Source organism: Ochotona curzoniae, unplaced genomic scaffold (assembly GCF_017591425.1).
Source record: "Ochotona curzoniae isolate NIBS_2020 unplaced genomic scaffold, NIBS_Ocur_1.0 contig_883, whole genome shotgun sequence".
In the NCBI taxonomy this organism is placed as follows: Eukaryota; Metazoa; Chordata; class Mammalia; order Lagomorpha; family Ochotonidae; genus Ochotona; species Ochotona curzoniae.
The window spans coordinates 48104379-48131877 of NW_024466599.1; the positions used below are offsets into that span (position 1 = coordinate 48104379).

General features: G+C 41.6%; 1 protein-coding gene across 2 annotated transcripts; it reads right to left on the reverse strand.

Moving 5' to 3' along the window:
* Nucleotides 1-761: 761 nt before the first annotated feature.
* CFAP36 (cilia and flagella associated protein 36) lies at nt 762-27499 on the reverse strand. 2 transcript variants are annotated; one of them, XM_040993435.1, is made up of 12 exons: nt 27233-27499; nt 27166-27182; nt 24253-24279; nt 22049-22124; nt 21403-21504; nt 16303-16417; nt 11902-11989; nt 10855-10906; nt 8470-8572; nt 1763-1902; nt 1439-1588; nt 762-1007 (listed from the first exon to the last, which is right to left on the reverse strand). In XM_040993435.1, exons 1-12 carry the CDS (start codon nt 27365-27367, stop codon nt 906-908), a joined length of 1107 nt encoding a protein of 368 aa, XP_040849369.1. In that variant the 5' UTR covers nt 27368-27499; the 3' UTR covers nt 762-905. The 2 variants fall into 2 exon arrangements, with proteins under 2 accessions (XP_040849369.1, XP_040849370.1); XM_040993436.1 differs by lacking the exons at nt 24253-24279; nt 27166-27182 and having other exon boundaries at nt 22049-22113; nt 27253-27499.

Below are 27499 nucleotides of genomic sequence, written 5' to 3' on the forward strand. Positions count from 1 at the left end.
TACCTCCTCACACCACCAGCTTTTTAAATAAATATATTTTCTGAAAGGCAGAGCAACACAGAGGAGGAGACAGAGCTTCCATTTGTTGGTTCACTCCCCAAATAGCCCCAAAAGCCAGGAACTCCCACCATGGCCTCCTGCATGGCTGACAGTGACCAAAGTCAGAAGCACAGCAGCTGGCATTCTGATACGGGATGCCAGTATCAGAAACAGCACTTGACCTTCTACACCAACACCAGCACAGCTGTCATCTACTAAAGTCCACCTGCCCATCTCCACAGAGCAACCACACATCACTTGAAAATGAAAATTTTCATCATGGGATTTCCCTGCTTTAAAACTTGACTTCCTACTGCCCATATTACAAATGTAAAATTCTCACACATTTTCTACAAGGTCCTGCACAATCTACAATTTCGTGTTAGCCCTCTGGATTCACAGAACGTAGGCCATCAGTCAATATGTGCTTTGCTCTTACTGCAGAATCAGAATTATTCATCCTTCATGCAATTACCCTTCTAATCCCCTTAAATACTACTTTGTAAAGGGCTTAGCAGGCCCTGCACATAGGACCATACTGTTCTCTTTGAGCCTTCACTAGTCCTATGAAGGCAGTCCCTGTCAATTTAACTGACTACTGCATCCTGAGCACATGCAACACTGCCTAGCACAAATACTACATAGAATGTACGCACTGCCAACTTCTATATCTTCTCCAAGACAAAACAATATCCAAAAGTCTGTTAAACAGGCCAGATTAAGTAATTCTCTTTTACCTCATGTGTTTAATTAATGAGCTTACATGAACATTTACAAAAGCAAGCACTTTTTTATAATACACTTGGTATAAGGATTAAATACTTTATTTTTAAAAAAATGAACTGCAACTTGGCTCAATTTTTTAATTACTTATTAATAACTTCTTCTTTAAGTTTCTCTGCAAGTAGTCGCCTCTTTAGTAATGTTTCCTTCTCTTCTGCCGTCATTTCTGGTTTTTCTGTCATTTCCTTAAAAAAAAAAAAACAGAAAAAATAATTAGCCAATAGTATTATATAGGCTCATTTTTGTAAAATTTCCAGCATATTGCCTCAAACAACAATCAGAAGCAATTAAAACTCCAGGTCTACACTAGGTTTCTGAAGTCCGTCCCAAAGCTCTGCTGGCACAAGGCTCCTGCAGACAATGGCTGGTGCACTGGTGCTGCTCTGCACAGAACATCTCGGACATTTCACAAAGCTGGGAGTCGGGGACGGGTAATGCAGCTGCCATTATTTCTCCCTCATATCCTCTCCATCATAACTGACTTCTCAGAACTGCTTTAACAGAATGAGTAATATAGGTGGATCCACCAGCAAAATTCATCAGAGGCTTTCTCTTGGACATAATGAGTTTGTTGGTTCCCTCCTAAGTGATTTTGACATACTGAGGCCAGCCGTACCTCTGCATCCCCTGTAGGTGTTCCTTTCTGCTCTGCATTTTCTATCTGTTTGCTCCTTGTATCTTTTCTCAGGGACATCAATTTATCTCTCTTCTGTTTGAGATAGTGCTCTCGTTGCCGGAGCTCTTCCATTCCAAGTGCTGACAAACTCTGGGTCAAAAACAAAAAGGAACTATCTGAATTGAAGTCCACATACTAAATGGCACAGACACCCACCATGATTCAGTTAGATGTTTGATGTCATGAGCAACAGAGCCAAGTATATGCTGTTCCCAGTACGATGTCATTTTGTTCATGCTTCCTAAGGAGTAATGTTTGACTTACTGCTATTGGTCCTTCAATGCTTCCATGTTCTAAGCCAGGATTCTTCAAGTCCTTTGGTGGAAGTGAGGAAGTCTCAGGCAACATGTCCACCTTTCTTGCCAAGGGTTGAACTGACTGATTAGCAAAATGCACTTTAGCTTCTGGCAATAATTAGATAATGAGACCAGTTAGATCATTTTAAGAAACATTATATATTACAGTCAACGAGCTAATGTTAGTAATAATACTTGTTCTTTCTCACATTCTTTCTTTTTTTTTTTTTTTTTTTTATTGTTGCTTACATTATATTATGTAGTACAGTTTTATAGGCGCTGGGGATCCCCCCCACCCCTCCCATACCCCTCCCCCCATGGTGGATTCCTCCACCTTGTTGCATAACCATAGTTCAAGTTCAGTTCTCACATTCTTTCAATCAACAAAAACACAATGCCCACATTGAGGCAGGCACTGAGTGAGAACAATAAACATAGTTAGATCCTTAAGCAGCTCATCGTATCAATGATAAATTTCAACAAATACCAGGCTCCTGCTATTTGTACAATACTTTAGCTATAAAAAGACAAAATTCCTTAAGGATTAGAACTATATTATAATGCAGGTAGGCGAAGCTTTTCTGCAAAGGGCCATCTATGTATTGATAACATAATTTGTGCACCTTAGAAAATTATGGACTTGAAAATTAGCCTGCTATATATGTTTGTTATATTTTGAGTCCCATCTGTGGTTGGCTTGGCAGGGTCAGACCAAATGATTAGGCTGCCCTCATGTGGTACACATTCCCAAGGCCTGCACAGCTGCCACAAAAGCCAAATAAATAGTATATCCATAATTTGAGAGCAGGTAAAAAAATTTTGAAGTGGCTGCATGTTTTCAGAGCAGTTAATATAAAACTACAACTGCATTTTACCAAACTGCCAGTAATACCAATGATTTGGCTTATAGCTATATTGAAGAGAACTATAAACTGACCAAGACTTCTAAAGTAGGCAGAAATTGGAAACTATATAATAGCATCACTCAACACTTAAGCTATTTGTTGGCTATTAAAGCAGTATTAACATTCCAATTGCTCCTATTAGCTATTTTTGATTATAACTTTAGGTGTTAAGTGCTGGACTAGGAAAGAAAAAAATGAGAGCAGCAAAGACAACATGAAAATGATGCTAAGAACCAAAAACATGATAGAACTTGGTATACATGTCTTTAAGTGACTGAAAAGCTGGCCAACAACCGGAACCAGAAATAGAACTTTGCTGTACTAGAGACTTGACGAAGGAGCACCATGTGGCATACAGCTAACTGCTGCATCACGAAGGGTGGAGGAAGAAGCCTTAAAGAGTCTCGAGTGTCAGGGAAGCCTCTGGAAGCCTCTGGAAGCTCGGGAGCTAGCACTCCAAACCAACCCACACAAGGAATAAAGATATGTCCTCTCTAATATAAGGAAACCATCACACAAATTGGAATGTATAATGATGGAATAATGGAGACTACCGTATCCAGATGTGAAGACACAATGCAATGTGCATCCATCCCTACCTTCCAAACAAAAGATGAACTCCCAGTGAAAGTGTTGCACATATCTAGACAATGGGATGAAGGACTGTCTGACATTGTATCAGCAATGACAGGACACACTTAAATAGCGGACTGATGGAATTGCAACTCCTTATGAAGGAATGTACTGTCGTGGTAATATCGGAAAACCAGTCGGGAGGTGGAAATTGGAGTTGGGGTGGAAATCCCAGACTACACAGAATTGTACAATAAAATCTAAAATTTAAAATAAAAACTAAAAAAAAAAAGGTTGGTCATAAAATGCACACAGCTTAAACACAGCCCCTCCTACTGTTGGCAAATTTTAGCAGAGGTAGGTCTGTCCCACAAATAGGGAACGACAGACCACAAGGAACAGTTCAATTTATTGCTGAGAATGAAAGAACCCATACAAATTGACATTTATATTCAATTCATATACATTTTCTGGACAACTTTTGCCTGAGTTTGTTATAAACACATTGTATATGAAGGTGCTTCAAAAAGTATTGAGAATGTGGAATTAAAAGATAAGTTTACTGGTGCAAGTGCGATGGCATAGCAAGCTAATCCTCCACCTGCCATGCCAGCATCCTCTATGGTCACTGGTTCGTGTGCCAGCTGCTCCCACTTCAGACCCAACGCATTGCTTGTGGCCTGGGAAAGCAGCAGGAGGCTGTCTCAGGTCTTTGGACCCCTTGTTCTCACATGGGAGAACTAGAAGTTTGTGGCTCCTGGTTTCAAACCAGCTAAGCTCAGGCCATTGTGATCATTTAGGAACTGAAATAGTAGACCTCCCTCCCTCCTTTCTCTCTCCATTCTCTCTGTAAATCTGCCTTTCAAATAAAAGTCTTTTTAATTTTTTTGATATGTTTACATAGTGGAGAAGAATGCATGCCCATGTGGACCACTGATTAGAATAGGAACGGTTAAGTAACAGGGGAAAATAGATGAGACACTTGTTTCCAATTTTATTTTTTTTACTTCCTGTATCTGGGGGAAGTTGAGAGAAGGGAAGTGGGTTGCTCCCAGCACCCTAAATGCCTCAGCACCCAAGGATGGGAGACAGACACCCAGTGTGATCCCAGGGTCTCTAATCTGGAGCATGTCCCCAGGGTACTGCTTAAGTAATACTGAAGTTCTGAAATGCTGCTGATTTCATTGCTCCATGCATAGTTTTTTCTTTTCTTTTAAGATTTCTTTTTTTAATATTTACTTATTTTTATCGCAAAGTCTGATACATAGGGAGGAGGAGACACAGAGAGGAAGATATTCTGTCCACTAATAGTACACTCCCCAAGCGGCCACAACAGCTGGTGCTGTGCCAATCCGAAGCCAGGAACCAGGAACGTTCTCCAGGTCTCCCACACAGCTGCAGGGTCCCAAGGCTTTGGGCCGTCTTCTACTGCTTTCCCAGGCCACAAGCAGGGAGCTGGATGGGAAGTGGAGCTGCTAGTATTAGAAACCAGTGCCCATATGGGATCCTGGTCAAGGCGAGGACTTCAGCCACTAGGCCACCATATGTGGCCCAAAAATAAAATAAATAAATCTTAAAGAAAAAAAAAGAATTTACCAAGGGGTCAGAGTTGTAGCATAGCATGTTAAGCCATCCCGTATGCGTATTAATTTAAGTCCCAGCTGCTCCACTCCCGACCCAGCTCCCTGCTGAATACATCCGGGAAATCAGCAGAAGATGGCCCAAGTGCTTGGGCCTGCACTCCTGTAGGCGACCCAGATGAAGCTCCTGTCTCCTGACTCTGGACTGGCACACCCCTGCCTGCTATAGTTATTTGGGGAGTGAACCAGCATATGAAATATCTCTGTCTCTCTCTCTCTCCCCATTTCTCTTTTATCTTTCAAATAAATAAATCTTTTAAACAATTAAATAGGAAAACAACTTTCCTCAGCCTAATAGAGGTATTAAGAACTAACACCATATTTACTAAGGGAAACAAGGTTTTTCCACTGGTATCAGGAACATGGCAAAGACATCCTTTCACTGCTCTAATTCAACACCAGCTGAAATGCTACATCACGCAAAAAGATAAGGCAAAGAAGCAAACTGATTGGGAGGAAAGACATAAAGCAATCTTCAGTCACAGATGACATTCACTGACAACACTGACAAAAGCAACATGGGAACTAATGGAATCAGCAATTACAGCAGTATTACAGGATAACAGTAATCACCTTCCTTCTTATCAGTAATGTTACATTTGAAATTAAAACAAAATATCTGGCCCGTCACGATAGTGTGGTGGTTGAAGTCCTCGCCTTGCACACTCCGGAATCCCATGGTGCCAGTTCAAATCCCAGCAGGCCCACTTTCCTTCCAGCTCCCTGCTTGCGGCCTGGGAAAGCAGTCGAGGACGGCCCAAAGCCTTGGGACCCTGCACCCGTACAGAAGACCTGGAGGAGGTTCCTGGCTCCTGGCCACAGACTGGCATAACACCAGCTGTTGCAGCCACTTGGGGAGTGAACCATCAGACAGAAGATCTTCCTCTCTATCTCTCTATATATCCGCCTTTCCAATTAAAATAAATAAATCTTATTTTAAAAAATAGTATCATTTACACTGGTATCCAAAAAAATTACTTATGCATAAAATCTAGCAAAATATGCACAAAACCCATATAAGGAAAATTTTTAAATTCTGATTAAAGCACTCGAAGAGCTACATAATGAAAATATCCCATGTTTATGGATAGGAAGTTCTAACACCGTGTAGCTATCAAACAAACTTAATATGACCCATTCAAAACCATAGGAAGTTATTTTGTGGACATTGAAAAACTTACCCTAAAATTTACAGTGAAAAGAAAAAGAGGGACAGCATAGCAGTGTAGCATGTTAATCCACCCCACATAAGTGCCAGTTCAACTCCTCGCTGCTCCACTCTCCAAGTCAGCTCCCTTCTTACAGCTTGGGAAAGCACCACATGGCTCAAGTCCTCGGGTACCACACCCACTCGGGAGTGCTCCTGGCTACGGAATTTGGATCAGCTCAGCTCTGGCTGTTTCAGCTCTATGGGGAGTAAGCCAGCACACAGACCTCTATGTCTCTCTCAGTAACACTGACTTTCAAATTAAGAAGGAACAAAGTTGGAAAACTAATCAATACATTGTATTACTGGGAAAGAGAGAGAGAAAGCAAGCAAGCAAATGACAAATAGATTAATAGGAGAATAGGAGAGAAAAGAATCTGAAATCTAGACACAAATTGAATCTTTAAGAAAAACTAAATCAAAATGAATTCTAGCACTAAACAGAAAAGGCAAAACTATAAAGTTCCTAGAAAGTAACAGAATGAACCCCAGATGACCCTGGACATGGTGATAGCTTTGTAGTATAGCACCCAAGGAACGATGAAGGAAAGAAAAGTTTGGGAAAAAAAGAAAAAAAATGGGAAGCTGTACCTCATTAAAATATAAAGCTTCTCAATAAGACTATAGCAAGAAATCGAAAAGACACAGTTTAGGAGGAAAAAAACACATCAGAAAAAGCATACTGTTACATACAAAGAACTCCAAAAACTCAGCAATAAGATGAACCTCATTAAACTAATAGTATAACATCCTTAACAGTCAAATCACCAAAGATACACAGTTGGGAAATAAGCATATCATGTCATGAGAGCAATGCAAGTAAAACAATGAGATATTACTACCCACCTATTAGAATGTTCCAAGCCTGGAACACCGACACCACCAAATGCTTTCAGTCATTGCTGGTTGGAATGTAAAATGGAATAGCCACCTTGGAAGGTAGGTGGCAATTTTCTTACAAAATTTAACATGTCGTTGGAAACTAAAATTACACGTAGAGGGTTACAGGACTTGAATGTCCCTACATATGACCTGAGACTCCCTAGTGAGCATTGATGATTTTGCTCGCGTTTCCTTGAGGCCTGAGGCCTGCAGCATTTAGAACATCCCCTCCACTCCTCCGGCATGATTGCAGTCAGGTGCATCTGTCTGCATTTCCCTGTATAAATCCTGATTGCTTCCCTTCTGTGGAGGAGGAATGTGGGATGTTATAGGCACTAGCCTGTCACCATTTTAACTCACAGCATTAAAAAAAAAAAAAAGTACCACTTTCTTTTCTCCAAATCCTTAACTGTTAAGGATTGTGACAAAACACTCTTGACAAAACAGTGATAAGGATTGTGACTAAAGGATTGTGGGGACGTGCCATTATACGTTTTTCCAAACTCAGAGAATGTGCAACATCAGGAGGAACCCTAAAATAAGCTACAGATTTTGTGTGATAATGACACATCAAAGCAAATTGATTAATTCTAACAAGTGTACCCCTGTAATGGGAGAGGCTGCAAATATGTGGGAACAACAGATACTGAAAAATCTGCCCTTTCTGCTCAGTTTTGCTGCGAACCTAAACTGCGGAGACAGTAATTGTAAACACCAAGTTGCACTCCAACTTAAACAGATTCCAGTTTCAGGAGCCCTTCGGAAGTGTAAGGGTCACGGAAGAGTCGAGGAAGACAAGGTAAGTCACTTTCACCACTGAAGAGCTCAACGATCTAGACAAGTCACTCAACTTTCTTAAATTTCTTATTTAAAAAGAGATAAAGAACAGAATAAGGATCATAGTATTTTTAATTCACATAAGGACATTTCTTTAAAAACCACAGGAATACATGATAAAAGCAAACAGGAAACAGGATAACTCAATTTCTATTTCAGAATTACTTGTTCTCTTACACTGTAGAAAATAAGGAGCTGAGAGTGTATTTGCAGCATTTTGTAGCTCACTACTGATGGCTTCCTCTGAGCAGTTCCATCAAGTTTAGTTTCAAAGACACACTTTCTGACTGACCAGATAGAAAACTGGATACTCCTTATTTTTTTTTATGGTGTTCTAATTCATTAAGAAAAGAATCCAACACTGTCTTTGCAAGTTCAGTCTCTGGGGATGAGAGCAGCCGAGGTCCCAGGGACTCAGGTTGCAGGCTGCAGGTCAGCGCAGAGGCCACTGCACTGCAGAGGGCTGCTCACTGCCCTGGCTCTGGGCACCCCTGGGCAATCCAGGCACTGTACTCTCTTTCAATTAAGTGTTTCCTACTCAGAACCTCTTTAGCTAAATTCACAGACCTTTTTAGAGCCATGCAATGCTCGCTCCCAGGATTAAAGAAAGTGTAGCATCCATCACCCTTACCTGCAGCAGAGTGTCCAAAATGCTCGCCACCTCCTATGGAATTACTCATTTTGACAGCTTCACCAGGATATTCTGGGGGCTCCTCTGTTTTACTCTCTGATAACTTGAGGGTTCCATAACATAATTTTAAAAAACATACACACACAATTTAGAATTGTTTAGACTAATTCACTTCCTAAGGGATACAAAGACATTATTAAAAAAATATATCTACTGACTGGGATCATAAATAACAGGTTCTATTTTCCCAATGTTTGTAAAGATTCTGTTAACATCTCAAAGCTCCCACCTTATGAAGGAGGTCAACTTTCATTTCGAATCAGCATGCTAGCATTCACGTTACTGTGAGCAAGACCCCCAGAAATACTCTGACAGAAATAAAGATACTGAGTAATAACTTTTCTGCTTAATGTACACATTTCTATGTTCAGAAAACATTACTTTAAATACCTGAAATAGCCACATATCTTAGAAAATAAGCTAACTAATGTTAGTTTAGTTTTCCTTATGGGAAATATGTAACCATGTGCAGATTATTAGGCAAATTCATGCATACCTAAATCCTAAGGTCCTACAAGGGGACTGTTTACACCATCTCTTTCCATAACAAAATCTCAAAAGAAAAACCAAAAACATAGCCCTAAAACATTCAAGAAATCTAATATAGTTTGCATACAAACAGAAATCTTCCAATAATAGATCAGATTCGGGGTCCAACACTGTGGCACAACAGATTAGGCTGCCACCTGCAACATGGGGCATTCATATGTGGGTCAGTTGAAATCCTGCCTGCTCCGTGTCCTATCCAGCTCCCTGCTTATAACCTGGGAAAGGAGAGGAGGATGGCCCAAAGCCTTGGGACCCTGTACCTAATGGGAGGCTCAGAGGGAGCTCCTGGCTCCTGCTTCAGATCGGCTAAGCTCAGGCCATCGTGGTCATCTGGGAAGTAAACCAGCAGATAGAACATGTTTCTCTTCATCCTTTCTTAAATCTGGGGACCTGGTATGATGGCTCCGTGGCTAAATCCTTGTCTTACAAGAGCCAGGATCCAATATGTTCAAGTCCCAACTGCTCCACTTCCCTTCCAGCTCCCCGCTTATGGCCTGAGAAAGCAGTAGAAGATGGCTAAAAGCCTTGGGACCCTGCACCTGCAAGGGCGACCCAGAAGAAGCTCCTGGCTTCAGATTGGCTCAGCTCCAGCTGTTGAGGCCATTTGGGGAGTGAACCAGTGCATGGAAGATCTTTCTCTCTGTCTCTCCTCCTCTCCATAGATTTGATCTGCCTTCTAATAAAAAACAATTTAAAGAATCTGTAAATATAAAAATAAATATCTTTTTAAAAACAATCCTTATTAATAACTAAGAACTGTACTTCATTTACTAAAAATGATCTACTCAAAGATCAGTAATTCATCTTTTAATTCTAAACATCCTTCCTTTTATTCCTCATTAGGTATTTTGGAATAAAGCAGGTCTTTCAGACAGTGAAATGATACAAGCACTTATCAAAGTGACAGGAAAAAAAAAGGGAAAATGACTTTCATATGATTGAGACAACGTTTATATTAGGTTTCCCCTCCTCTTTGAAGAAACTGAGGAAATGTGGAAAAGGGGATGGCCAGAAAAGGAGAGAGGTTACATGTTTATCCACAGGAAAGACTAGGCGTTCTATGGAAATGGCTCACGACAGATGGTAGGTAACTATGGAATTGTGATAATAAATCATTCAAGCTGATAATATCATAAAGCCTGCAGGGGAACATTATTCACTGTTTCAAGGAATCAAGGAGAAGTGAGACAGTAAAATATTTTCCTTAATCTTCTTTAATCTTTCCTCTACTCAAACTGTCTAAATTATGCTTTGTTTTTATAATTTTAGAGTAATAAACTCAATCTTTCTTGGGAAATTTAAAAGATGGGTTACTTGATGAATTATAAAGACAGTAAACTTACAAAGAAAGCATGTACTTCCTGTATTAAAAAGAGTAAAAAGTTAAATAGGGTTCTAGGCCCAACTCCACTCCCAGCTTCAGCTTCCGGCTAATGCAAGCCCAGGAAGTCAGTGGGGACGGCTCAAGTGGCTGGAACATGCCCAAAGGAACTGGGATCAGGGTCACGGCTGTGGACCCTGACATGGTCCAGCCCAACCGGTGTAGACACTTAGTAAGTGAACCAATATATGGAGGCTTATTTTGTCTGTGTTTCTGTTGCCCTGCCTCTCAAATGATAAAATAATGAACAAAAAGTTAATATCAATCCTCATCTCCAAGAAAACATGAATATTCTTAGAAACTAAGTAGTTCCACATAAGCTTAACAACAAAAGTCACATATAAATTAAGAGAAAAAAGTAACAAACATATTCTTGTCATATGTTCTGAAGGCACCTGTTTTATTCTCTTCCTTTCTTCTTCCTGGTCATATTCCTCTTTTGATTTTCTGAAATATTCAAAAATAAAATATTTTTTTAAATTCTCAGTTTCGATCAAAGAGCAAATATTCAGCCAATCAATGTGCTAAACTAAAATCATAACATAAGCATGGCATTTGGGATACAAAGATGGAAAATAATTAAGTCTTGCTCTAATGTGGTTCATAAGCATCTGAGAAAGATGTATATAGGTATAAAACATAAAATACAGCTTTTCATTTTAATTTAGAGATGTAAAAATCCTCACTGAGCAAATAACAGGTGTAAACTCTTCAACCCAAATGCAAATAGCAAATTCTGTCAACACAAACTTTACTCTCCCTCTTTAGAGAGATAACTAATAATAATGTGTTCACTTTTCAGATCACCAATCAGCCAATAATGCCGAAACTACAAAAGAGATGAGGGGATACCAGACCCTACGCAGAAGGAAACACCCGCTGACCTGTCTTAGTTCTCTGCTGGCCCTTTGAGTGGGTTTCCCATTCCATGCCAGACATGTGCCTCAGAATCAGGAAATAGCAAGAAGAGAAGACTAAGAAGATACTCCTCTGGAATAGAAGCTTCCCAGTGGCCTCCCTGCCTTGCAGGTTCTCCAGTCCCTCTGTCAAGTCTAGCTGCCCAGCCTCTTACTGTGACCCCACTAGGAGATCCAGAATCCACAGTGTGTCCTGCCTAGATCAGGCTTCTAACCCCTCTGCAGGACTCAGGCCGGGAGTGCTGCAACTTCTCTCCATCAGTGCCCAGTTTCCCACAGACATGCTGGAGGTAAGAGAAAATCCTTTCATTGGGGCTGATCTGGTATGAGTCATCTGAAAGTAATTTTATGTCCATTAATAAATAATATAGAGAGAGAGTTACAAGATGACACCTTATGGTCTTCAATGGACAACTTAGACATTTTGGTAGTTCATCATATTTTCTGGTTCAAATACATGCAGATTATATAATATTACCAATACATATATAACAAGCAAATCCTTTGAAACATAAAGCACAGTACCTAAGAACCTCTCTCAGGATTTTCATCTCTTGCTGTTCAAGCTCATTTGTCATGTCAGAACCATCTGTTAGGCAATCAGGTAACACACCTGTTCAAAATCAAAGACCACAGGAAGAACGTCAACTCAACTGAAAACACTCCCTCCTCACTCTTCTAGTTCATGCACTGCAACTCAGTTTAGAAGTGACACAGAAGAAGCACTCAAAGCTATTATCAAATTACTGCCTTGTAAAATTTTCTCACTTTAGAGACTACGCACCATCCAAAATAATACTAACAATAATTTACGTAGAAATTTAGATTAGCAATTATTTGTGTTGGCTAGTAAAAATAGCAAAGATGCATAACAATAGAATTAATTAATAAAAGTTGCTATCTTCCTTAATCACATAATGTGTGAGGTTGTAATGCTGAAATCATTGAGCAAGGGTTACGAAGGAAACTGTGCATTGAAAGATGTCCCTTAAAAACAAAACACAATTTTGTTAACTGAAGCAATTAATACTCTCCGCCCACACTACAATAAATGAAGTAAACAAGGGCCTGCTCACTCGTGCACCGAAAGCATCATGCGAAGCACCTGCGGTATGAAGAGCAACAATCAGGACTCTCACAGCTTCTGCTCTGATACTGCTTTTTTCCTTTCTTTTTTTTTTTAATATTTATTTATTTTCATTCGAACATCAAATTTACAGAGGAGGAGAGACAGAGGGGAAGATCTTCCATCTGATGTTTCACTCCCCAAGTGACCGCAATGGCTGGAGCTGAGTCAATCCAAAGCCAGGAGCCAAAACCTTCTTCCGGGTCACCCACATAAGTGCAGGGTCTCAAGGCTTTGGGTCATCCTCTACTGTTTTCCCAGGTTACAAGCAGGGAGCGGATGGGAAGTGGAGCAGCTGGAATACGAACTGGTACCCATATGGGATCCCGTCACATACAAGAAAAGGACTTTAGTCACTAGACTACTGCACTGGGCCAGCAGAATCTCTCTTAATTTTTACCTTCTGCCTCTTTATCCACACGTGACTGGGATCTTGAATGTGCTCTAAAGTAAAGTAGTTTTATTATTTTAATACCTTTAATGCTTACAGGCATTTTTAAAATTGTTTTATTTTGAGAGCATTTGCAAATTTACATGCAGTTGTAAGAAATAATAAAGATGCAGGCCCAGCACAGTAGCCTAGTGGCTAAAGTCCTCGCCTTGAACGCACTGGGATCCCATATGGGCGCCAGTTCTAATTCCAACAGCCCCGCTTCCCATCCAGCTCTCTGCTTGTGGCCTGGAAAAGCAGTCGAGGACGGCTAAAAGCCTTGAGACCCTGCACCTGCGTGTGAGAGACCCAGAAGAAGCTCCTGGCTCCTGGCTTCGGACTGGCTCAGCTCCAGCTATTGCGGCCACTTGGGGAGTGAACCACTGGATGGAAGATCTTCCCCTCTGTCTCTCCTCCTCTCTGTATATCTGCCTTTCAAATAAAAATAAATAAATCTTTAAAAAATAATAAAGATGCTATTGTTCTTTGTTAGGTTACGAGGTGACTGAGAGTCTCTTAGTTCAGGTAAAGGGTTTTATTAGGGAAAAGAGCTGACGGTGCTCCCTGCTGGGAGAGAACCTGGGACCATTTCCACATGGCAGGTTGACTACATGAAGAAAACAGCCGCCCAAGGTAGGCAGCCCTGGGCCTTTATACGCCTTAGGTGCGGGGCATGGGAGCAGAGCAGCTCCTGGGCTTGCACGTGCGTGAGGCGTGGAGCACGGGCACGCATCACAGCTAGTGCAGTCCTGCACGGAGACAAGGTTAGGGTGATCCAGCGTCCCACAGTCCTGGCTGGGAGTGGCAGCTTCACTTCAGCAGGGTGCTAGAGTTGCTTTTGCTCTGCCCAAGCTAACATTCCAGCCTTGTTTGGAGCTAAAAGGGGGTGTGGTGTGGAGGGATAAGTCAGATAATCATTGAGCAGCGGTTTATACTGGCCTAGGAAGAGTTGGTTAAGATTGTCTAGTGAGGCCTTGAGAGACAGACAGGGTACGAAAAGGAAAAGCAAAATAACATGCACATGCACGGCTGTGGCAAAGCAAAGCCACTCCTACTCATTCAGTGCGCATGTGCCAGCAAGCAGCTGTGGAATGGAGACAGGATGACCTGCTGCTGGTCCCGGGCCCTCAGGTTTTTACCCACTATCCCCTCGTTTCACAAAGCTATAGTACATCATCACAAGCAGAAAACACATCTACATAACTTACCAGCCCTAAGTGCATTTTTTTTCAATTAACGATAAAAATTATTATTCTAATATCATGGTTAAAGAACATTAAAAATGCTAAAGGAAAAATAATGCAACAGTATGAAATATTTCAAAACCAACAAAATAATTCTGATTTGCATTTCATCAAAATCTTCTATAAAATACAACCAGGAACCCAGTGAGTCTTTGAATTTTTTTCATCACAGTGACAATTTTCAGTAACTTCAAGTACAATCAAGCTGGATCTCAGGTGCCCTCACTGCTAGATCTAAAGTTAAAGAACAATTCAAAAGACAACTATTAAAAAATCTGTGGCAGAAGCCAAGTAGCAGTTTAAGTGTAGGTAAACTGTGCCACCGTGTGCTCTGACAGCAGCACTCCCCTCCTTCCTTCCTCCTATGAACCAGGTCTTGTGCAGGTATCAAGCAGCCAGCTTCTCGGAGGTGGGGACCCCCATGACTCCAGGAGAGACTCATGATTAAACAATCATAATTATCGGTTTCCCCACGGCTGACAGTCCTAAAACTTCGGCAAGTGACCCCATCCCAAGTAATAGGAGCTGAGGGGAGATCCCGTCAAGGGCTGCCGTCAAAGTGCTGTCTTGTTATCCAAGAGACGTGCATGAGGATGCTCATATGAGACCAATCTCATATGCTCATGCTGAGATTGCATCTGATACAGCCAGCGTAGAATCGCGAGAGAAGAGCCTGACAATGGCAGGGTTTAAAGACAGAAATGACTGGATCCTTGATGAAAAACGGCATGGAGTCACTGAATTCACCAACTCCGCAGCTGTCTTCCTTTCCTCCCCGTTCCTCCGACCTCCTTGCTTTGTGAGATGATTTCTAATGGCTTAGGCCACTTTCAATAGGGTATTCCACTCTGAGACGCCTGAAGCAGCTAGCTGATACAAGCTCTATGTACCAATTCCCTTCTGATTAAAATCTAAATGAGCTTCCAGTTAAATTACACACTGGAAATTACAGAGGAACGATGGCAAGGTCACTAAGCCTTTTTGGTGAGACTGATCATCTCAGAGCAAATTTTACTAATATAAAATAATTATTAAAACTCTTTATTCCATACATCAGAATAAAGCCTGGTTTCAGGACAACTCTGAGGAAGGGATTTCGTAAAGTAAATCATAGTAGAAAGACAGATGCAAGACTATTTTCCAAACTAACACAGAGTAACAGCAATGTGTGGTGCTTTCTTCAGGATTAGGGCGCTGTCATCACCTCCCCACAGGTCAACAGCTCTACTGCCTGCTGTGAAAAGCATGGATGGTTATGTGTCGGACAAATGAGAGGGAGACTCCCCAAAAGGAAGTCAGCAGCACTGTGGCCTGCAGGAGGAGGAGATCTGCTGGTTCTCCTACCTCCCAGGAACACAGCACAGGTCTTGCTTCCAGACCTCAAGCAGTTGCAGGCCACCAAGGACCAATGCCCACACACTGAGCAAACACAATCAGAAACAAAGGTGAAATAACCAGAGACCCAAACTCAGATGATGATAACTTGGCTAGAACAACATAAAGGTTGTAACATGGTAAATGACAAGTTTAGTTACACCGCACGAGCAGCAAGAGCTAGAGAGGAAAGTGATTAGAGAGCTGTCAGGAAGAGGACACAGTCCGGAAGCACGAGGGCCGTGGCTGCAGCAGTCATTGTCTCTGAGCAAGGTGGCTCTCCGTGGAGTCCCAGGACCAGCAGCTCTGGCACTGCCCAAGAACATGAGACATGCTGATTGATTAAGATATACTTAATGAGAAAGGGAGTTTCAACAAGCCTCGCGGCTATTCCACTCTGCTGACAAAAGCTTGAGACCCAGCATCTCCTCCAAAGTCCTAATAGTGACAAAAATAAGCCAACAAGAAAGAAGTCACCTCCTGTCAACAGGAACCAAAATTTCATAAACACAATGGCTGGGCAGAAAATTGAGCTCTTTGAAATATAAAACGGTATTAAATCTAATTCTGGTTGGCTCTCTTCAAGATGCCAAAGGCAGAGCGATCAGAAAGCTTATACTCAAATCTCCTGTGTTAGAGATTTTTTAAATGTAAAATAAATGTAGGAAAGCAACTACATCTAAAATTGTATCAAAACAGCCAGTAACAATAGAATGTGTGCATCACTTAAGTTTCTGACTTGAACAGTTTACCATTTCGCTCTTGAATTATCCGAATAGCTTGCAGCTGCATCTCCATGTTCTTCTGGACCATCATTGCTTTGAAGATCGTAAAATCTGCTGCTGCCAACACAGGCTGCAAAATGGCCTGTGGAAAGAAATGTTGAGATTAAGGGAAGATTTAAGTTTATAAAGCATCTCCCATACTTTCAAGTAATTTCCACTAGAAAACTGCACATTAATTCAAGAATACTACATTTTTTTTCTTACTGAATGACTAAAAGGATACTTTTAATATTTTATTTTACAATAGGACCCTCTCCAAAACCCCAGGCCCCCAGCAGGCTAAGGATGACAGTGACACAGGTTCCAAATGAGCCAGGGTTGAAAGACTGAAAAACAGCATGGGCATCTGCCTTACTTTTTTGAAAGTGACCACTTCAACATCTGGGTTTGTTTTTTTAGCCAAAATAGTAAAAACTATTCCATTTATATTCTGTCATTTGCAATTAGTTTCATGAAAAAGTCTATTCAGTAATGACAAGATTAATTAATAAAAGTACCAAATTTACTAGGGGCTTGGGGATTGGTACGGAAGTTAAGACACAACTGGAAAGGCTCACATCTCACATCACAATGTCTAGACTCTGAGTGCTGGGTGCACTCTGGAGCCAGCTTCCTGATAATGCCTACCCTGGGGTACAGTCCAGGTGCCCCGGCTCCTGACATCCACAATGGAGAGCTGCATTTAGTAATGGGCTCCTGGCTAAGCCTAGGACAATACCAGGTTTTGCAGGCATCTGAAGAGTGAACAAGTGGATGAAAGATTGCTTTCTCTCTCTTCTATCAAAGTGGAAAAGAAGAAACTGGAAACGAAGTGTAACAAACTACAAAATATTATGAGATTGCAGTCCAGCTGTCTTCTATGGGAAATTTCTTGAAGGTTGTAGAGTTAAAAGTAATGGGCTGAGCATCATAGCAAAAAAGTTTAGCCTCTGCCAGTAGCACCAACAACCCATTTGCACACCAGCTGAAGTTCCAGCTGCTCTACTTCTGACCCAACTCCCTGCGAAACGCCTGGGAAAGCAGTGGAGGACAGTGCAAGTGCTTGGGCCCCTGCACCCACACAAGAGACCTGAAAGAAGCCCCTGGTTCCTGACTTTGCTTCATCCCAGCTCCAGCCATCAAAGCCTTTGGGGAGTGCAACTGCAGATGGAGGCTCACTCTCTCTTGATCTTTTTCTTGTCTTCTCTCTGTTGTAACTCAAGCCTTTCAATTTAAATCTTGAAAAAGAAATCAACGTAAATATAAAATCATAACTATGATGTCTAAGAAATTAAGAAAACATAAAAAGACCACCATGGAGGGCCCAAATGAGTACTTTTCGAACTCCTGAGACCAACACATACTGAAGAGCAAGCCAAATCTCAAACTAATCAATAATATAGAAGACACACAAACTCCTTAAACACTTAAAACTTATTTATCCCATCTCCAGCTTCACATGTCAATAACCCAGGTGGTCAGATAAAATCCCACCGAGGCCTCCAGGGGCATGCCCTTGGCTGGAGGGCAGCAGTAACAATGTCACAGGAAACACCTGGGCTCTCTGTTCCCAAGAGGAGGAAGCCCTGCCCTCAGCCAACAGCTCCCGTCCTCGGCAACTGCAGCCCAGCCAAGCAAAATCAAAGTGCAGAAGAATCAACTCTAGGAGAAAATGAAGAAACTTGTCTCAAATTCACAAACACGGTCCACCAGAGGGCACAGCATTTACTCTTCGAAGTTTCAGGCTCTTCAATAATATTTACACTGTGTTTTACTGGATAGCTACGACTTTTATATTAGTAAAACAAACTAGGGCAGTTATAAGAATTGGACACAAGAGCTAAATCAAAACACACAGTACCAAGTTTCAAAGCACAATACTCTTTGAATATCCTTTAAAAATTGATTGAAATGTCGAACTACATTGAGAAGACTCTATTTGGGAAGTGATATCAAAATGGCACTGTCATCTCACCCATTAGCATGAAAAAAAAAGTGCCCTTGGTAGGAATGTAATGACGTCACTACAGAACATAGTATCATTCATCAGAAAGTTCCAAGTAGAACTACCATATGATCCAGCAATTCCTCCTGTGAGTATATGCACAAATAAATGAAAAGAGATATCAAAAGTGAGATAGATATGTATATATGTGATATATGTATGCATATACATATTTTTAAGATTTATTTATTTTTATTGGAAAGGCAAATTTACAGAGGTATGGAGAGAGACAAATCTTCCATTCACTAGTTCACTCCCCAAGTGGTAGCAATAGCCAGAGCTGCACTGATCCGAAGCCAGGAGCTAGGAGCCTCTTCCGGGTCTCCAAAGCAAGTACAGTGTTCCCAGGCTTTGTGCTGTCCTCTACTGCCCTCCCAGGCCACAAGCAAGGAGCTAGAAGGGAAGTAGAGCAGCCAGGACACAAACCAGCACCCAGATGAGATCCCAGTGAGGACTTTAGCAACTAGGCTACCATGCGGACCCAAAAATGATATGTTTAACTTTCATGTTCATAGACACCTAACTCACAAGCCATGACAAATTGTAGAAAAATCTTACATGCATATTGGTTACTGAAAGAAACCAGTCTGAAGGCCATATAGTGCATGTTTCTAATTATAGGATCTTACGGATAAAGCAAAACTGTGGTGATAGTAAAAATGTCGGGTGAAGGACTTTGGGTCTAGGCCCAAAAAGAGGTATTGCACAGTACTAGGGATTTGTAGGACAACAAAACTGCCTTTTATAAAACTGTAATAGTAGGTATATGATATTATACAGTTAGCACAATCCATTAAAACTGCATGACATAAAGAGTTAACCCTAATGTGAATGATGAACTTGACTAATAATAATGCATCGATTCTAGTTTGCCAGTGGTGACACACAGTGCGTAAAAGCAGCATTTGGACAAGGGAGACTATGTTATCTGCTTCACTTTCTACAAATCTGAAACTGCTCAAAAGTAAAACCTATTCAATGCTTAGAGCCTTATGAGAACTCACACAAAATAGTTAATTATCCAGTGCTTTTTTTTTTAAGAAAACGAATGGTAACACAACATATGCAATCTCTCAAACGGTGCAAGTCACTGAAAAAAGAATTTTCTCAAGTCATTATTATTGTAACAACCTTTGAAAATATTTATGTCCATCTTATTAAAGTCAAAACAAATTAAATAAAAAACAAATTAAATAAAAAACAAATAATAAAAAAACTCTTGTCTCTTGCCATTGAAAAATCTCTGGCTTTTTAATACCTACCCTGAACCTAGTGGTCACTTTTATCCTCACCAAACCACATACAATGAAGGAAGTCACATTCCGGCTTGAAAACAAAATTTTAAATTTCAGCTCAAAATAGCTGGCATAGTAAACATTGAGGAAATTATTGTATCTTCATATTTTATATTCTTCTGAATAAAACCTTTGAGCTTTACAAAATCAAACAAACAAACAAAAAAGACCTATGGATATATAACAGAAAAAGTTGATATCTTACAAGAAATTTTCAACTTAAACATACCATGCCAGCAGCCCATGTCTGACAACCAACAAACCAGGTGAAAAGAATTTTCCAAGTCTGCTCTGGCAGCACCAATCAACAGGAGCTGGCAGGGGGTTCCGTCAGTCAAAACCAAACCAAGCCAACCAAGCCAAAACCAAACTTACATCCTAAATAACACAAGGCAAGCCATCGATTCTTGAGTTCATGCTCAGGCATCCATATTGGCATACAGAAATTTATATTCTGTATTTAGATATGAAGATTAGATTGCTACAAAATAGTAAATAACATATTTTGAACTATTTTTTCAGTAATGCTGACGGCTTTGTTCTGCTCAATGTTGCTAATTGATATCTGTCAACCACAAGTTGGCTCTGGTAAAATATAAAGCTAACTAGTCCATATAGGGATTGAACCCATCTAGTCTATTAGCACATAGCTAATCAACCATCAAAATACCTACTATTATTAAGAGGTGCTTTCACTTAATTATAGACTATCTGGTGTAAGCCAGGCATTGCGCTAAATGCTTTAGGTAGATTAATTCTCAAACTTCAAAGTAACGTTTCCCTTTTTCTTTTTAAAGATTTATTTTATTTTTTATTGGAAAGTCAGATATACAGAGAAGATGAGAGACAGAGGGGAAGATCTTCCATCTGATGATTCACTCCCCAAGTGAGCGCAACGGCAGGTGCTGTGCCGATCCGAAGCCAAGAGCCAGGAGCTTCTTCCAGGTCTCCCATGAGGGTGCAGGGTCCCAAGGCTTTGGGCCGTCCTTAACTGCTTTCCCAGGCCAGAAGCAGGGAGCTGGATGGGAAGCACGGCGGCTGGGTTTAGAATCGGCGCCCATATGGGATCCCAGCACGTTGAAGGCGAGGACTTTTAGCTACTAGGTTACCGCGCTGGGCCCCCACAATAACTTTTCAATGTAGATTCTATTCCTATTTTACAGATGTGGAAACTAAGAACCAGAGTGAATAAGAAAACAAAACTGTAAAACAGCTTTTGCCTACAGTCCTCTAACCAGTAAATGAGGAAAATGCTGATGTCTGAAAAAGTTACTTTTCTTGCATATAACAAAACTGAACTAATAATCATCTCTAAATAAAATTTTAAAAGGAAGTATGAAGAAGGAAAAATAAAGATGTAATGATAATGATTTTAAAACACTATTTTCAACATAAATATTAACAAATAATCCAAAGCTATCCAGATAACACAAACAAAAGATGTGTGTCTACTATTTCCATGAATATATTTATCTATAAAATAACTCAGACTACCTTAGTGGCTCAATTAAGAGATTGACCAAATCAGCCTATAGCTACACCTGCAAAATTTATTAGACAACTACATAAATAAAACAGTAGTTTGGATAAACTCATCTTATTATAGCTCTCATTTCACAAACCTGATTTTTTTCATTTTATCACTTCATTAACACCTTAAGTAATCATTTCTCACCCTTACGAAAGTCTAAAATATCAGACTTTGTCAATCAATATGCCGGTTTGAAGTGAAACCTTGGGGGTTTGTGGAAAACAACAACACTAGCAGAAAAACAAAACAGCAAGAACCTGTGAGGTTCGGGTTTTTGCAAGAGGAGAAGTACATGCTTCTTGAAATTGATCTTCATTAATTCCAATATCTTTGAGGTAACTTTCCAACAGCTTTTCAACCTAAAAAAAGAAACACTAACATTTACAATCTATAAAGCAAACGGGCAAATGACAGTTAGAAAACTATAATCAATGCAAATATTAATTGCATCAAGTAGTAGTAACAGTGCCTTACACCAAAGAACAAACCAAAAAAAATAATAACCTGAGGGGAAGAATCGGATAAAATTTTCTTTCTTCTATCAGAAATAAATGAAGCCCAAATTTTGAAGTTGCAGGTGGCTCTTTCTTCTATCCCCAGTTTTAGAAGTTTTTAGAAGTGAACCAGGTCTGACTGAACCCCTAACACGTCCCTGGAAGCAATCAGATTATCCAGGAAAACATGTGTGAAGTCCCACAGCAGAAGTGATAAGAAATTGGTAAGAATGAGATGCTTGGAGACCCTGAAGCCTGGTAGAACTGGTAGTGTTGTTAGGGTAAACTGGAGTTTTACAAAGTCAAGCAATGTCAGCGGAAAAAAAAAAAAAATCCACTTTCCAATTAAGAAAAGCTACAACTATTACTGTAAATGCCCTTTAGAAATCAGTGGGGAAAAAGTACTCACTAGTTCTTTGTATTCCTGATGAATCTCTGTATAGGTCAACTTGCTTTCTTCTTCATCATCAAAAACTAAATTTAAAAGAGAAAAATGTTACATACCATAAAGAAACAAATCATTTCACTAATACAAACATAACAAAATCTACTCCTGGGCAGGTGGTTCGCCTAGCAACGAATACACTCATACGCCCATGTTGGAGTACCCGAGACTGATTCCCAGCTCCAGCCTCAGACTCCAGCACCTTGCCGCAGAGGACCCTGGGAGGCCACGGGCGCTGCCAACAGTAGGAGGGTTTCTGCCACCCACAAGAGAGACCTGCACTCAGCCCCTGGCTCTCAGCTGCCCTTCAGCCCAGCCCCAGCCATTGCAGGCATCTGGGAAGTGCCAGAGGATGGAGCTTTTGGTATATCTCTGTCTAAGTAAGTTAATTTTAAAAATTTTACTTTAATCTCTTCACAAATGGAACTATTTTTTTTAAAAATAAGTACTATTTTTTTAATTTATTTATTTTTATTGGAAAGGCAGATTTGCAGAGAGGAGAGACAGAGACAGATTCTCCATTCACTGATTCACTCCCCAAGTAGCCACAATAGATGTAGCTGACTCAATCTGAAGCCAGAAGCCTCTTCTGAGTCTCTCACTTGGGTACAGGGTCCCAAGGCTCTGGCCTGCCCGTCGACTGCCTTCCGAAGACTTTTATCCACTAGGCTACTGCATCAGACCCAGCATTATTCTTTTAATCTTGTTCTCAGCTTCAAATTCTTGTTTTTTTTTTTTTAAAGAAATATATGTAGATAATACAGTATTAATCTAAAATAAATTTTGGGGCCCAGTATGGTAGCCTAGCGGCTAAAAGTTCTCACCTTGAGCACGCCAGGATCCATATGGGTGCCAGTTCTAATCCCAGCAGGCCCACTTCCCAAACAGCTCCTTGCCTGTGGCCTAGGAAAGCAGTCAAGAACAACCCAAAGCCCTGGGACCCTGCACCCGCGTGGGAAACCCAGAAGAAGCTCCTGGCTTCAGATCAGCTGAGCTCCACTGGTTGTGGCCACTTGGGGAATGAATCAGCAAACAGAAGATCTTTGCTGTCTGTCTCTCCTCCTCTCTGTATATCTGCCTTTCAATAAAAATAAAATTTTTAAAAATCTTTTAAAAAGCCTACTTCATATTTAAGAAAAACATTAATTTTCCACTTTTTAATCAATAGTGCAAGGATCTTCCAAAATGTTCACAGGAAATGGAATTAAAAGATAAGTTTATTTTCATGCAAAAGAGGTAAAATTCATGCAATAAAGATTTTCAAAAAGCTCATAGAAAAATACTGCGAAAAGAGAAACTTCACATGGATTTCAATTTTTAAGGCTTATTTTTTATTTATTTAAAAGGCAGAGTTACCAAAAGATAGAGAGGAGACTTAAAGAGAGAGAGATAAAGAGAGAGACTTCCCATCTTTTGATTCACTCCCTAAATTCTTGTAGCAGTTTGAGCTGTGCCAGGCTGAAGTCAGGAGCCTGGAACTTGACCTCCGGAGGCTGCAACTCTTCCACGTGGGCCCAGGGGCCCAAGCACGTGGGACATTGTGGTATTCTCAAGCACGTTGGCATGTGCCTGTACTGAGATGGAGCAGATCAGCTGCGAACTTGCGTCCTTATGGGATGTGGCTTTCATTCACCACACCATAATGCCAGCCCAAGAATTTCAATTTTTTGCCCCCAAATAAATTTATTTTTAATGCTTTTTAAGTCAACTTTGTAAAAAGGTGAGTGTATTTATCTGCAAAGGAGAGAAACAGAGAAAGAATTTCCATCTTCTGGTTCACTCCGCAAATCACTTACAAATGGCCACAATATCTGATATCCGAGACTGTTAGGGCAAAGCCAGGAGGCTAGAATCCTAGCACAGTCTGCCACATGGGTGGCAGAGGCCCAAACACTTCTGCCTTCTTCCACTGCTTTCCCAGGCGCATTTGCAGGGAGCTGGGTAGGAAGTGAGTGGCAGGACTCGAACCCCCACCCATTTAGGATGCCAGCATCGTACGTGGTGACTCTATTAGCTTTCTGAAGTGTACTAGTGTAATGCTACAAATTTTTTTGGTAAGCTTTCAATGGCATTTTATTCTTAAAACTTTTTTTTAAGATTTCTTTATTTTTTTAATTGGAAAGTCAGATATACAGAAAGGAAGCTCTTCCGTTGTTGGTTCATTCCCCCAAGTGATTGCAACAACCGGAGCTGAGCTGATCCAAAGCCAGAAACCAAGAGCTTCTTCTGGGTCTCTCACATGGATGCAGTGTCCAAAGGCTTTGGGCCTTCCTCAACTGCTTTCCAAAGTAACAGGCAGGGAGCTGGATGAGAAGTGAGGCTGCCAGGATTAGAACCAGTACCCATATGGGATCCCAGTGCATGCAAGGCAAGGACTTTAGCTGCTAGGCTACCATGCCAGGCCCTATTCTTAAAACTTTTAAGCTTTAATCCTTTTTACAGTCTCCAGATTACTACACTGGAACTTCCTGTATGCAAATTTTACTAAAGTGACTAGGCCATTTCTGCTACCATATATTAATAATGATGAAAAAATGGAAAAAAAAAATTTGGAGACAGCTACTTGGTGTACTGGGTTAAGCTGCCACTTGCAATGCCAGACTCCCATATGGGTACAGTTCCAGCCCCACATGTGGCTGCTCCACTTTGATACAGCTCCCTGCCAATGCACCCTGGAAAGCAGTGGAGGACGACCCAAGAGCTTGGGCCCCAAGACCTATGCATGGGACCTGACTGAAGCCCCAGGGACCTGGCTGCAGCCTGGCCAACCTCAGCTGTGCAAACAAGAACAATCGGATGGAAGATGTCTTTCTATATTTTTCTTCTCTCTGTCTGTAACTCTGCGTTTCAAATAAATAAATATTTTAAAGAGGAGGATGGCTTTGGCATTGTGTTGCCATGAAGCCATCACTTACAATGCCAACACCTTGTATGGGGAGCAGCTCATATTCTAGCCACTTTGCTTTCCTATCCAGTTCCCTGCTAGTGGCTTGGGAAAGCAGCAAAAGACAGTCCAAGTACTTGGGTCCCTGCCAACCACATCAGAGAGCCAGATGCAGCATCTGGCTCCCGGCTTTGGCCTGGCCCAACCCCAGCCGAGGTCAGCAGCTGGACAGGGATCCCGCTGATGGTGGATGTCCCTCTCCTTCTGTAACTCTGACTTCCAAATACATAATTATTCATTTAAAATAATACATACAGAGATTTACTGGATTATTACATGTGTGAAACAGTATACATTTAGAAGACACATATTCCCTCAGGAAGCTACAATCCAAGAAAACGGCACAAACTCTTGAAGTACAAACGTTTTACATTTCCCCAGAACAATCTAACTTCTGTAATTTTCAGTTTAACTATTCAACAACTCCTCACTCTCAACAGGTACACAATTCTAACATCTGAGAAGACCCTTCCTCCTACATTAGATCCCAAATCTCATCTCCTACTGCTCTGCAAGCCAAGCCCTGCCTGCCTAGCAATGCACAGTATTTGCAGTACCTCCAAGCATCACATAGGCCACTTCAAACCCCCATGCCTTTCTTTGCAGTTCTGCCTTCTTTTTTTTTTTTTTTTTTTTTTTTTTTTTGCCATTACTTGACCCTTTGGCCCCTTTCTCTCCCTACCAAGCTTCAAGATACTACCATCCAGCACTGTCACCACAATTGCTACCCACTCCCACCTCAGCAGCTCCTTCCAGAAACTCTCACAGCACAGAGCACCATCAGCGCACCTGTGTTGTGGCAACTGCCACGCTGCATTTTACTCTGTGTATCTGCCTGTCTTCTCCAGCAACCCTTGCAAACACAGCATTATATTTGTCCCTCTATCCCAGGATTTTAGCCTGAGGACAATTAATAAATTAATTAGTGAAGCAATTGAAGATGCCTTTGCCCGGGTTCCTGCTGACAGCTTCCTGCAGATGCAGACCGTAAGCAGCAGCAGGAAGAATGCCAGCCCCTGGGGTTCTATTGCCCCTGTGGCACCACGGGCTGAGTCCCAGGCAGGGACCTGGTCCAGCACACCCCTGCTCACTGCAGGCATGCGGGAGAGACAGGAGCAGGTTCTTGTTGCTTCCCTCCCACTCAAATAAAAATTAAAAAACACAATACTTAAAGAACTACCTTTTAATTCTGATTATAGCAAATGAAAAATGTGATTTAAAAAAAAAATTCTGTAGCTAAACTAAATTTCCTCTTTGCCAGATTCATGGACTCTTAGGTTTGAAAGAAGTCGGAAAAGAGCACCCAGGACAATGCTCCATTTGATTATTGCATTTCCTTCAACAAGTCAACGTCAAATTCATCCAAATGTCGTTGGTGCCTCCAGGAACCCATTGCCTTCCAAGTCAGGCTAACCCGTTTTGGATACATTCCCTTAGAAAGCAAAACTTCCTTCACAGGAATCCGGTTCCCTGTGGCTCTATCGCCAGCTGTTCCGCCGAATGTTACAAAACGAGTCCATTCACTGCAGTCTAACACAAATGTTCAAATGCGAGACATGTTATCACTGCTCTCTCAAGGTCTCGCCACACTAAACCATCGCCAAAATTTTAGCGGTTCACTCCTAAGACATGGTCTCGGGTTCCTTTTCTGAAAATGGGAACCCATTAGTCACCCATCAGAACTCCAGGTATGAACTCATCAGCAAACCTAGGCGCACATCACCTGCAATGTCATGCCACGTCTGCCTGCTTCCTGGGTGGAAGGTGATCTCCCCATTTTGGAAAAAGCCAAGATGCGAAGAATTGAACAAGGCCTGCTCAAATAATGCCATGCTCTCCTTCGCTGCTGCTCCGGGGTGAGTCATTTCTCATCTCCTGGGCTGGCTATGCAACAGCCAAGCGTCAGCAATCCGAAGGAACGCAGAAGACAAACTGACGCGTTCCCTCCAGGGGCTGAGGAAGCCCACCCAGAGGCACACCTGTCCAGGGCAGGTGCAAGCAAAGTAGGGTCAAATACGGAATAGGGGATTAAAGTCTTAACGCTTTGGGAAGAGGGGGTGTGTAGGGCTGCGAAGGGGGGACGGGCCGGATAAAAGACATTTCCTCCGCAGAGCCAGCGCTAATGTCGGCCGACCACCTCCCTGTGGTGACCACCTCCCGGCCAACAGCTCTTGTACGCCAGGCGAAAAAAAGCTCGTCCGTGCGGACCGGCTCCGGTCATTACCTTCGCATTTCTGCTCCACGAAGTCCAAGATGGGGATGGACCAGTCCGGGCCTCGTAGGAACCCCGCGATGCTCTCCACCACCCATTCCACCTCGTCTTCTTTTTCCGCAGACATCCCGCTTTTCCGGACGGTGCAGATCCCCACGCCGGGCCGCTGGAGCCCGCCGGGGCCCTGAGGCCGCAGGGAGCAAGGAGCGGAACCGTGGGCCTCGCGGCCGCCCCGCTACCAGAATCAAAGCGACAAACC

Bases quoted from the DNA above. Each gene is read 5' to 3' on its own strand.
- CFAP36 (XM_040993435.1), bottom strand. From the start codon at position 27,367: ATGTCTGCGGAAAAAGAAGACGAGGTGGAATGGGTGGTGGAGAGCATC. The intron at 22,125-24,252 runs GGGGAATGAACC...ACATTTTTCTCT, and splicing joins CCGGTTGTTGCAATCACTTG to TTTAAATTTAGTTTTTGATG. The intron at 1,589-1,762 runs GTAAGTCAAACA...TTTTTGACCCAG, and splicing joins GCATTGAAGGACCAATAGCA to AGTTTGTCAGCACTTGGAAT.